General features: G+C 33.5%; 1 protein-coding gene across 1 annotated transcript; it reads right to left on the minus strand.

Moving 5' to 3' along the window:
• Positions 1–4,998: 4,998 nt before the first annotated feature.
• On the minus strand, positions 4,999–11,266 carry LOC139510594 (uncharacterized). Its single transcript, XM_071297152.1, has 3 exons — positions 11,152–11,266; positions 7,440–7,563; positions 4,999–6,042 (listed from the first exon to the last, which is right to left on the minus strand). Exons 1-3 carry the CDS (start codon positions 11,234–11,236, stop codon positions 5,202–5,204), a joined length of 1,050 nt encoding a protein of 349 aa, XP_071153253.1. The 5' UTR covers positions 11,237–11,266; the 3' UTR covers positions 4,999–5,201.
• Between the last annotated feature and the right edge of the window lie 2,793 nt (positions 11,267–14,059).

The following is a 14,059-nucleotide window of genomic DNA, read 5'->3' on the forward strand; positions in this document are numbered from 1 at the left end:
TTGAAAGATTGTTTGAAGGCGATTATTAAAAATTAAAGTAACACAATTAACTAATTAACTAAAGAGGAAAAAAAGTCTTTTGACCAAATTTGGTGGGCATAAACGGTAAATCGTACATTTATATATTTGTGTACCCCGCGTAACGCATTGCGGGGTTAAGTAAAATATCAGGCGGGCGTCCGTTCTTCCGTCTGTCCGTCTGTGCGTCCGTTCGTCCATCCATCTGTCCGTCCGTCTGTCCACCTTCTGGTTAAAGTTTTTGGTCGAGGTAGTTTTTGATGAAGTTGAAGTCCAACCAACTTAAAACTTAGTACACATGTTCCCTATGAAAATTAATGATCTTTTCAATTCTAATGCCAAATTTGAGATTTTACCCCATTTTCACGGTCCACTGAATATAGAAAATGATACTGCGGATGGAGCATCTGTGTACTATGGACACATTCTTGTTTAGTTATAGTTTTGGCTAGTTCGACACTAAGGGAGATAACAACGTTTTACTGATGTTGAGGCCGTGTCCAGAGCATTTTGTCCATACCATATCGTAGTAGCTGCACATGTAACCTGCATATCATACATGTGTAACAGCGTAGAACCAAATTTTATGAAAATTAAATCATATGTTGATATTATCAATGTTTTGGACTGATTTGAAAATTAGTACCGAAAGATTATTTTTTACTATCTAACGAATATGCAAGTTTTCAGCAATACACTAATATTGATACTTAATAAAATAAATGAATCCACAGTATTCTGTATGACATTGTATAAAGTCTGTGATGCACTGGCTGTCGTTTTTATACGACCGCCAAAAAAATTTGGGATCGTATAATGGTTTGATGTTGTCTGCATCGTCGTCCGAAGACATACTTGGTTTCCGGACTATAACTTTAGTTTACGTGAATGGATTTCTTTGAAATTTAATAAGAAGGTTCACTCACGAAAGGAAGGTTGGGATTGATTTTGGGGATGATGGTTCCAATTGTTTAGGAATTAGGGGCTCAAAACAAGCATTTTTTTACTTTCAGGATACGAACTTGTGTATATTAAGTATTCCAATTGATCTGAAATTGTACAACAATCTCAAATACCAAAAGTATAAGGTTTTTTATTCATTTAAGGGGTTATGGTGCAAACAGTTTTGGTATTAAGGGCCAGAAAACAAGCATTTTTGTAGTTTCTGGACAATTACTTGTGTTTAAATGTATGGATCTCTCTGACATTGTCCACAAGGTTCCATATTACAAAAGGAAGGCTGTGATTGATATCATCAGATTATTACATGGCATTTTTCATATCGCATGTATTATCAGCCCTAGGTTCAATATCAGCCCAAGAGCCGCATGGTTCGAGTGCTGATATTGACCGAGGGCTGATATAACATGCGATATGAAAAATGGCATGTTATGATCTTTTTATCATATATGCTTCAACAGTAGAGAAAAAGAAGTTCAAAGAGTAAAAAAGATCACGGACGTCAGACCCAAAATTTGATACATTCAATATGAAATCGTTCTATCATATGCCTCAACAGAGAAAAAAAAACATTTTAATACGGACGAATCGACAAAACAATAATTCAACAATATACACAATGAACATTGTTTGGAAAAGTCAACTTCTGTTAAAGTAACTTTCTAAATTATGTTTCAGAAAAACTTAAAAAATGCATTTATTTAATAATTTGTTTGTTTTTTTTTTTAATTTTTTTAAATTTTATTATTTTACACAATATACTTTCCAGTATTTAATAACTGTTGTGTACACTACTTTGTAATGTTTTTCACTTAAAACGTAGCTTTGAGGTGTATTTTCCGGAATTTGCCGAGTATCACCGAAATGCCATGTGATAACGTTACGGAAAGACATGTGATAACAATCGAAGCATGTGATAAACTTTTCATATCAGCCCGCTAAGCACCAATTCGAAAAATACCTTTAATAATGTAATGATATTATCATACGGTAAAAATCATATGTTATTTAGTCTAAGTATATGATAATGGGAGTTATTGCCCCATTCATGCGGGAATAAGTGGCCAAAAAAGGGCCAAAACAACCATTTTTAAGTTAAGTGTATGGATCTCTTTGAAATTGTACTACAAGGTTCCATACTCAAAGGAAAGGCTGGGAATTAGTGTGGGGGTAATTGATCCAAGGGTTTTTGGAATTTGCTATATTTGTAATTCATTAATATATTACTCAAGTCATTTCTTTATACGTGCTTGTTTTATAATAATGATAATTAAAACGATAATATCTGAGCTTAACTGTAGTCGACTCATTTTTTCGAGCGGTGCATTTTTTCGAATAGAAGATTATTGTTAATATGTTAAAACTCAGTTCTACTCATCTGGGAACAAAACAACAACTAAGAATATAGCGACACTATATTGACTCAAAATAGGATAGAATGGGCTTAACGCAAAAAAAAAATGTTTAACAGTATTTTAATAGTTGTACGCCTGTTTATTTTGATCGTAACACTTCCATCATTCACGACAGGAATCACATTACTGAACCATGCCGAACATGAACTAAACCATGACACTAATGAACCAAACCATGACATTCTGTAATCTTTAATTGTGTGCAAATGTAGGTTTCTTGAGGAATAATTGACGGCTGATTTATACCATAACGAAATATCGATGTAATAGACAGTAAAGAAATAACTGTACTTTATGCATTATAAACGAACAACAACTTATAATTTTTGACATACGCAAGCATTATTCTGTGTCAAATTATAACTATATGATGAAAAATTCAATATACCAACATATTAGCAATAAACAAACTTTTAAGATACTTACCAGCTGGAATTTATGTTCAAAGGTTCCTTTAGCGAAAAATCCGAATGTTTATATTGTGTCATTGATTGTCATTAAAACTCTTAACACAACCATGTCTACATTGTAACTTAACCAAACTATGACAAAATCACTGTACAGCCTTCGATATGACGACCTTACTACCCGTGGTTATCCTTCTTTGGAAATATTTTTCGGCGGAATTTATGCTTAATATGCACAAAAAGATCCACGTGAATTTGCACCTTCCACAATTGACTCTTTTTGTGAAAATGTGTCCATAATTAAGAACTGTACAAATATCTCGAAACTTTATTCAAATTTGTTCTGTTGTTTGTGTCATCCGAGAGACTCCGAAATTCGAAAAAATAACAAGTTCTAACTTAGATGGAAAGTTTGATGAACTCAAGTTATAGTACATGAAGTTTCTGCTTCAAAATTTAGTAACTAACATGCTACATGTAAATATGAACCAATCAAATACTAAAACTAAGGATATATGCATCCGAACACTTTCCTTACAATGGTGGAGCTCCGATTAAATCACAAAAAAACATTGAAAAAAAAAAAAACAAATTAATCGTTGCAGTTGCTACCACAATTTACAGTCATGTTTCTTTTCTGATGTATAGTCCTACCTGTCTGAAAGTTTTGAATCCGTTATCCTAGTAGACATTCAGATAAATTCATAATATCAATGTCTGATATTTTATTGACTGTATATCGCTAGTTTACTGTAGAATCATTTAAGTTCAAACACGCCTAAACCTAAAAAGGTGTACTCGACTTTCTCTTTTCTATTAGATTATTGACAATTTTGGGGATTTAAAAAAAAAACTGTAACGGGGCAGAAATGCTAATGTATGCTTTAAAAAGGCAAATTTATGCACAAAAAAGATCCACGTGAATTTGCATCAACCACAATCGACTGTTTTGTAAAACTTTGTCTATAAATTTGAATTAAATAAATATTTCGAAGCTCAATTCAATAATTTGAGTAAAAACACACATATAAGATGCATAAAATCCTAAATAAGGCACACTCATTCAACTTTTAAAGCCCATTGAAACAGATGGTAACACTTAAAATTTACCAACTTCGCCTATTTACCTTCTCTGACATAGAGTTCAGTGGTTGTCGTTTGTTGATGTGTTACATATTTGATTCACTCATAGGGTGTTTGCATCGGAAGTAAAACATTTATTCTAAAAAACAGTTGTTAGCATGATACGGGTTATGTTCTTCTCATATATTTTATGATGGTAGGATGCTAAACATCAAACGGGTGGAATTGCGCTTGATTTTCATATGATGAAGACATAATCTTTCAATCAGTTTTCTTTTGTTATCTTTTCTGACATCAGACTGGAACTTCTTTTAAACTAAGTTTTACTGTGCGTTATGTTGTGTTACTAAATATTCCACATTGGCTAGAGGTATAAGGGGAGTGCTGATCGAGATCTCACAAATTATGTTTAACCACACCGCATGTTGGCGCTTGTCCGAAGTCAGGAGCCTCTGACCTCTTCTTCAACTAGTCAGGAATAGATAGAGAATACTACTAGAATCATTTTCATAATAGCGTGAACAACCGCAATACTAAGTCGGTAATTATACATGTACTGAATCAGTTACCTTGAACTTGTTTGTCATCGGCTATCGATAATATTAATTGTACGGTCACTCAGTCTGTCAGGGGCCTTCTAATGGCGATTTAAATAGGAGAAAAGAGTAAAGTACATGCAGGTGCACGAAAAGAAAAAAAAGAAAATTCAAGTATTAAAGATTTAAATCAACACACTAGGTTTATTCCTCTGCTAGTAATTCGTATTGATTGATTCAGACATTTAGAACCTTGGACGCCACACAGTTAGCATGTCTTTAACACGCACAATATGACAAATAGGTGTTACAGACGAACTAATCTGACCCAGTCAATTATTGATAACCTGAGCACGCCCAGAAATGGTCTTGTCCACGCTGTAATGAAAATGAAATCTGTCTGGTACCAGAAGAAGAGGCACCAATAACTTCAGATATTTTAGATCAAGAAATGTACCTAATTTAATTCTTATAATGAAAGAATATGTTTTCTTATATTTTCAAATATTATAATTATATTATAACTTTGAATACACAAGATCATAGTGTAGCTGACGAGGTTATGAACGAATCTGTTAATTACAAGTAGTTATTTCATTTATTAAAACGATTTCACATTTGGCTACATAATATAGGATTGTTTCCTATTGTAAAAATGATAATAACAAAAACCATAACATGTAAGTACATTTTACATAAAAATTTTGATTTTAAAAATTTTCTCGGAAGTTCTTATGACAAATGCTGATAAACGCTGCATCTTTCTACTATTAAGATTCCAATTAATTAAACATTGATTTGGAGTATAGCATATTTCCAAGTGAATTATAGTACGGGTCATTTCCAAGTGAATTATAGAACTGAGTATTTCCAAAGGAATTATAGTAAGGGTCATAAGCGTCAGGATGGACAACATTTCTATCAAAATAATGCTTGATGACAGGCGACTTTTGTGGTGCTATTCCAGCTGTCATTTGTGGTGCTATACCAGCGGCCATTTGTCGTGCTATACCAGCTGCCATTTGTTGTGCTTCACTAGCTGTCATTTGTGGTGCTATTCCAGCTGTCATTTGGGGTGATATTCCAGCTGTCATTTGTGGTGCTATACCAACTCCCATTTGTGGTGCTATACCAACTCCCATTTGTGGTGCTATTCCAGCTGTCATTTGTGGTGCTATACCAACTCCCATTTGTGGTGCTATACCAACTCCCATTTGTGGTGCTATTCCAGCTGTCATGTGTGGTGCTATTCCAGCTGTCATTTGTCGTGCTATTCCAGCTGTCATTTGGGGTGCTATACGAGCGTCCACTTTGGAGTTATTAGCCCGGATCATGTTTCCTGCGATCATGTGTCCTGTGCCTGCATTGCTCCCGCTGAATTGTTGCGGTGCAATATTTGCCATTTGTGTTCCTTGATTCATATTATTTGTTGCCATATACTGTTGTGCCATATCATACATGTTTTGTAAACTATACAGTGGATGACTGGGAAGAAGAATACTTTTCCCCGTGAAACAATCCCGCGTTTCATCGGCTTTTAAAACCATGATGTCTTCGCAGCCATCACGGATAGTTTTGCAATGCTTTGGTGGTGTCGGACCTACACCTGCTAACGCACCAACTCTGAAAGAAATTACAGCATAACTTTCTTTATGTTAAAAATAAAAATAAAAAATAACTGTTACATTTTATCCCAAAACAAAAAAAAAAACACTCATGATATTTAAGAACAGTAAATCAGATTTATTCCCTATAGATTCTTACAAGTTATAACATAAACGGTACCAATTTTTCTGCACCAGATATCGTTTCGATAAACAATGTCTTTTCGGTGGTGCTCAAGGCCAAAATATTTAAAAATCCAAAGCTTAGTAAAAAGATGAAGAGCTATAAATGAATACGTAAACTTGTCGCTCCTTTAAAAAACTTATTCTAAAAGGTTACCTATTCAACACCGTAATAAGATCATTGAATATTGTTTTTATTGGAATAAATATTGATTTTGTTATCAGTAGATTAAAAGCTAACTAAATTTTACTAGTATATTATATATATAGATATTCATGGATCTACAATCTGTCGATACCTGTAATTTGGCATTGCACAAGGTCATGTTTTTCTATGGCTGTTTATGATGTCTTTACACTAAATCCATTGGATGTTGGATGTGTACGGATTGATAGTTTAGTCTTAGATGCATGATTTTTTTATTAGTTGTTAGTGGCTTTGAACTAGCTGTCAGATAACTGCGAGTACTCTCAGATCTGTTCATTGTGTCTTTTTGTGTCGGGATGTATAAGTACCCGGCCACGTCCACTTATATTTTTGTCCATCTGATGAGTTAAGCCTTTTTTCAACTGATTTTTATAGTTCGTTCTTATGTTGTACTGTCCCAGGTTAGGGGGAGGGTTGGGATCCCGCTAACATGTCTAACCCCGCCACATTATTTATGTATGTGCCTGTACCAAGTCAGGAGCCTGTATATTCAGTGGTTGTCGTTTGTTTATGTGTTACATATTTGTTTTTCGTTCATTTTTTTTTTACATAAATAAGGCCGTTAGTTTTCTCGTTTGAATTGTTTTACATTGTCTTATCGGGGTCTTTTATAGCTGACTATGCGGTATGGGCTTTGCTCATTGTTGAAGGCCGTACGGTGAACTATAGTTGTTAATGTCTGTGTCATTTTAGTCTTTTGTGGATAGTTGTCTCATTGGCAATCATACCACATCTTCTTTTTTATATAAGGACTAAAATATAGCAGAAGCCGTGCAAGGAATCAGAGCTTTGCATGTTAGAAGATTCCATGGCCGGATAATGATCTTTAAACACTGCGCAAAAATCGGACTGCAACCGTTTATAAAGTTTAAATGAAAAAAAGCATGAGGATGTTGTAAAGAAAAAAAATAATCACGTTAACAATTTTTTATATATTGTCATGATGTACTTTCTTAGAAATAATGGTAACAAAGGTGTCAGTATATGTACATGTAAAAAAACTTCTAATGACAAAGAATAACTACCCGCAACATGAAAGTTCCTTCTCTCCGCATGAACATGTTTCACAACTGGCTAGATTAACAGTAGACCCGTTTAAGATTTCCAGTCCATTTGAAAGCGTACAAACAGTAATATTACGTCCAGATGCTGAAAACATACAAGTAACATGTACTGAATTTTAGGATATTTTCTAAAAATAAAAAAAAAAACATATTTATGTATTAGGTTGTTTTTAGAAAGAAGAGGTAGTGTCTTCAAATGATCTACATGTAAACTCTTTGTTGATTTTTGGGTGTAAAGGTTCCTGGAAGAAGAAAAAATCAAGAAAAGTGCTACTAGTAAAAGGACTTTCTAGCATTTGAGCGATACAGCTGTTGAGTGCCTGTTCAGCCCAGTCAGTAGTCGGTTCCTCTGTCCTGACAGGGTTTGTTTCTGACATTCATTTGAAAGTTTATAAACTATAATGAATAAAAGGTTCCAACTGCCTCAGTCAAATTTGGCTGTAGACGCGGACTTTGTTATAAAAATCCCTTTCGATCATATAGCTTCTTATATCTTCAAGTATTTGTCCTTCCCGTGTTTAAGCATTCCTGAGGAAGGTGAATGCAGAGAAGTACGACGAACGCACCAAACTTAAAAGTGTCTTACTTATTTGATTTCATTAGGCCTACACCATATACATTTGTATTTCATATCTATTAAACGGAAATCCTCATGGTGCTCTATTATTGTGTACTGAAAACATATTTGATAGAATGTTTTTCAACAGAGCGTCCATGCTTTCGTGAAACGAACACATTCTGTTCTTGCTTTGTTCCATTTCACCACTGACGCAGGTTGTAAGGGATGGTTAGCGCCTCCAAACTAGCATATTAAACTCGCCAGATTATGTATGTGGATTTCCTAAGTCAGGAACTTGTTATTCAGTGGTGTCGTTCGTTGCTATATATCATATTTGTTTTTCGTTCATTGTTTTGTACATAACTCATGACGGGGATAATCTTATTTGAATTGTTATAATAACTGACTATGAGATATGGGTTTTGTTCATTGTTGAAGGTTATACGGTGACCAATAGTAGTTAACAACTATGCCATCAGGCCTTGAAGACATAAAACTTTGCTCAGTTCTCGGAGCACGAAATCATGCTCGAAACATGAAATCCAGCAATTTGATTGGTTGATTTTCGAGTCTGAGTACAAAAATCATGCTCGAAAGTTTTATGACCGTGAGGCCTGGTGTCTTTGGGAGAGTAGTCCCATTGACAGTCATTCCACATCTTAATACTTGTATATCATGTGTACGCAAATGGTCACAATATTATCAGAAAACTGTTAATGTCGACTAGACCATCTGCAGAGTATTATAGGGTTATTGCATGAATATTGGGGAATATTGTCCCGAGTAGAATTTTATATTGCACGAGCTTGCGAGTGCAATATATGTTCTACGAGGGACAATATTCCCCAATATTCATGCAATAACCCTTTTATTGTATAGCAATATAATATTTAAAAGTAAAAATTGGTTTAAACTAAGATTTTGTCGTTGATGACGTCATGAATTTTGAAGATTTATTGCACTAGTGCAATATTAGAATTTATTGCACGCTAACTTTTGGTTACGTTCTGTGGGAAATATTATATTGCTATACAATAATATAAGATTACTGCATAAGAAGAGTAAATTTGTAACATAATTATGTATAATACATTTATTATATTGATATTGTAAAAAAGAGAGATAATTATCCACGAATTTTGTTTTGCCGCAAAATTTTAAAGGTTTAACAAGGATTTGCTTTCATCGTATGATACCAGCCCATCCATATCAAAATCAAAAACATTGTTCATCGACACAGAGAAGTTATATTTGTATTCACTAGATTTAAATTTAGTTTTTGATGAATCCCCGTTAGTTACAACAACGTACAGCTAAATGAACATTTGGAAAAGTTGATACAAAAATTAACAATTATTATAAACATTTTTTTTTTTAAATATTACTTTTACATATTCCATTAAAAATAATCCGTCCATTAGATATAAGGAGATGTGGCATTAGTGCCAATGAGACAATTATTCTCCATCCAAGTCACAACTTGTAAAAGTAAAACATTATAGGTCAAGGTATGGTCTTCAACACGGAACCTTAGCTCACAACGAATAGCATGTTATAAAAGACTTAATGCCAATTTCATCAGATTTTTTTTCCCAAAAATGCATTTATATATCTCAACTTGTACGATTCGCTCGTGTATGTAACAATATTTTAGATTTTAACGATTGAAATTTATGTATTATTTAGTGAAAAATTATTACACCAGGGTTTTCGATATCATAAGCTAGTCAAAACATTTACTAAATTTTATCATCGGTATAAGGACATTATTCGTAAATATAGCTCAACATGCAGACTTCTTATACGTTCAGTTATTTCACATCCTATATTTTATGGAAATATTTTTTTAAAAGCACAAAAATGGCAGTTTTCGACTCAGAAGCTAACACAACCTTGAAACTCCTACGTCGTTCGGGTTATTGGGTCATCTCGTGTTGTGCAGATTAAATGGCATATACCGACTTGTTTGGTCAATAACTATAACTTATTAAGAAGGGATATAGTTACGATACTGTTGTCAGGTCATTAAAGATTGCATATTTTGGCGTTAATATTGAATCACTTATAGGGTCTTTGCATCGGAACTAATTCATTTCAAAACCAGTTGTTGGCATGACACGGGTTATGTTCTTCTCATACATGTTATGATGGTATGATACTAAACCCCTAACGGGAAGGATTGTGCCTGATATTCATATGATGAAGACATAATCTTTCAATTAGTTTAATTGAAGTCTGGAGCTGGCATGTCAGTTAACTGCTAGTAGTCTGTTGTTATTTATGTATTATTGTCATTTTGTTATTTTCTTTAGTTACATCTTCTGACATATTTAGACTCGGACTTCTCTTGAACTGAATTTTTATGTGCGTATTGTTATGCGTTTACTTTTCCACATTGGCTAGAGGTTTAGGGGGAGAGTTGAGATCTCATAAACATGTTTAATCCCGCCGCATTTTTGCGCCTGTCCCAAGTCAGGAGCCTTTGGCCTTTGTTAGTCTTGTATTATTTTTAATTTTAGTTTCTTGTGTACAATTTGTAGTTTAGTATGGCGTTCATTATCACTGAACTAGTATATATATTTGTTTAGGGGCCAGCTGAAGGACGCCTCCGGGTGCGGGAATTTCTCTCTGCATTGAAGACCTGTTGGTGACCCTCTTAATCTGCTGTTGTCTATTCTATGGTCGGGTTGCTGTCTCTTTGACACATTCCTTATTTTAATTCTCAATTTTACATTCAGTTTATCAGACTTAGGACGGTTTTATGAATAATACTAAACTAATGATAAGAAGGGCAGAAAAAAATGATCAAATTCAACAAAATGAGTTTAAGGTAAACCGAGCAGGCGTTTTTTTTTTTTTACATTTTTAAGTTCTTGTTATAGAAAAATAAAATTTGTTATAAAACGTGATCCTTCATTATATTGACTGGTATTGAACAAATCCAAACAATTATATGCCCATAAAATACAATGTAAAATTAAAACGTTAACATAAGCTATTAGTCATTATATACCAGTATATTGTTTTATTTTGTACAATTTCAATGTTGAGTCCAAATTTCGTCAATTAAAAAAAAACTAATATCGTGAATACTGAAATATTAATATACTTTACCTAATTGTCGAGTTTTCACTTTAGCTGAGTGGCAAGATCCTTCAACAAGAGGAAGAAAAACAACCAAACAGAATATCAGTAACATTTTCGAAGAACTGTATAAAACGTTACAACCGTCGAAATGTCAAGGAAAGTCCACAATCGTTAATTTAAGCATGTCTAATTAATTGATAAAAATTTAGTTAAACTGTAGAAAACCCTCATAGCAGTTTATGTGGTAATTTATCTTTTATCTTTTATGTGGACTCATTTGATTTATTTGAAGTATTACAGTACAAGCCTACTAGTTGTTGATAATCATTCTTTTTCTATATGACCATAGCTCACGTTATTAGCTGTAAGCATGATTGTGTTTATTTAATGCGTATTTTTTCTGTGTAGATGTAAAATAAAAGGGGGAGTTATGTAAGGTACTTTAAGTAAGAAGTTTTATGAATGTACAAAGGCTTGGATCTTAACTAGAGGCACAGCGAACAAAGCTAAATAAAATGATACCACCGACTTGCAAAGTTCAAAAGTTCACGACATAATATTTAGGACCAAAAACAAAATAGGAAGCGCACAATTGCATTATATGGCCAAGATTCTAAAAAGGTCACATCATACGAGTAAAAAAAGGTGGTTTGAAGTATTCGAAAACTTAGGAATTTCTACCCCATGTATCGATTACCTCATGGATTTGGCAAAACATTAATAAAGAATTTGAGTTATCGATGCTCTTTAGTTTTGTATTTCCCACCAAATGTGTTTCAGTTCGAGGACATATAATTTATTTGTTTTCACAAGACGAACTTGTTTTTTTTTTTCTAAATAATTCTTTCGGTCATCAAAAAGCTATGTCGTCCAAGATAAAGCATTTCTTTGTATCAAAAAAGTTTTTGGAATTAAAAGACTATTTCGCTTCTTCGAAATATTTTCAGTTATTGCCTTTTCAGTCTATAGTTTGTAATCTGTTGTTCAAAGTAAGGAACGTCGTCATTGCTGTCTTGTCATATCTTAATATAAGAATAAGAATAAGAATAAGAATACTTTATTAATCCAATTATGGACCCTTGCGGGTTTTAAATTTCATACAATGATTACAATGATTTGTTATAACAATGAAATAATAAAATGAAATACATGACAATAGAACTCTGAACAGTTATTGCATGCACATGGAATAGAAAGTAATATGGGAGACAATCAATCAATTTCTGTAAGGATTATTCCCCTTTAAACAGATATGGTGTTTTGAGTTGCATACAAATGATATGCAGCCTCAACTGATTAGATATAAGGGTATTTTTCTCCCATGTACACACAGCAACCAATTACTAGATATTTATGTATATAATTATATTTTTTGACAATTGCAGGAATATGATAAGCACCTTAGAGTTTTACTGCAGTTTGTTTATAAGCATTTACATAATAATAGAAGAAATATGCATACACATAGAGAAATGTGCACTTAAATTAAATTTTTGAATTTAAAATATATATACAGTGAAACCTGTCCAAACCGAACACCCACGGGACTTTGCGTTTTGTTCGGTTTTCACAGGTGTTCGGATTGTAGAGGTAAACGGAAGTTGACACCAAATAATTTTGGCATATACTGACAAGGGATAATAGGTGAAACAACAGACGACAGTTTATTTTTGTGTTGATTTAGATGTAAATGTAAAAATAAAAGAAGATGAAGATAGACGTTTTGCTACATTTTTGTTTATAAATCAAACGCCTCTCCGTCAATCACGCTCGTCGTTGGGAGATGTCCGACGTGGAGCGATTTAGCTTTTTATAATTATTTTCTCATCCGTTAATTCACTGACCAATTCAGATTCACAGTCAATGTCAAATGACGTTTCCGTAGTTGAATCGGGAACATCATTGTACACACGAGTTCTCGAACTTAACTGGTCACCCGCTGATTGATACCTCGGTACACGATAACAGTGAAACAACAGCAGGGGTCCAGTTTATTCTCGGACTTTATCGTTGCCAAATAGCTTACGGAAGTCTTCGGGGGCATTCGAATCAAATATATAGGGCCTATAAAGGGAATCCAGCAATCGAAATCCATTGACCTTGTTGTGTTGCACGACTTCTTAATCCGGTGAAAGGCTTTAAAACTATTATTTAATTAAACAGTTTAGCTACAGAATGGTAGTTTCGATTTTGTGGCCGTAATTATTTGAGTAAGGTGCATTTAATTGATCTGAGGGAAAGTTCTTTTCTCGTCATTATCGGCGATGGGGGTAGCTGACCAGTTTAACGTTTCTGTACAAAAAATCACTTTATACATGGACACAGACATGCTAATTAGTTTGTAATAACAACTCACAAGTTCATTTAACCTCAAATACCTTCGGGGATATTCTGCCGTCCCGTGTTTGTTTAATTAAATCATGCAAATAATTAATAATATTTTATTGTTTTGATTGGTATTGATCGATTTTGACAGGTAATTTTTAGATAATAATTTACTAACGAGCCTTCAAAAAGCGTTCGGAATTCGGTGTCGACAGGGTTCTGATTTTTCAGGTTAGATTAACGTTAATTGATAGGGAAATTTTGTGGGACTTTGAAAATTGTTCGGTTTAAACTGAAATTCGGTTTTATCAGGGTTCGGTTTACCCAGGTTTCACTGTATATAGATAAACTAAAAGAGATTTAGCCATTAACAGAATTTGTGGATCTCAATTGAAAACTCTGGATAAGAAAAATGCATAACTTTTTCAGTATATGTTGATCTTCAGTGGTCATTAACCATAAAAATTTTGATTTGCAGTCCAAGTTATTGAAATTTTGACAGTGTTCATGAGCTTGTGCAAACAGTGATTCTCTACATTGATTATACAATGGACAGTTAATTAAAAAATGAAACTCATCTTCAATATCATTATGAGAACAAAAATTACAA

Source organism: Mytilus edulis, chromosome 2 (genome assembly GCF_963676685.1).
Source record: "Mytilus edulis chromosome 2, xbMytEdul2.2, whole genome shotgun sequence".
NCBI classification, from domain to species: Eukaryota; Metazoa; Mollusca; class Bivalvia; order Mytilida; family Mytilidae; genus Mytilus; species Mytilus edulis.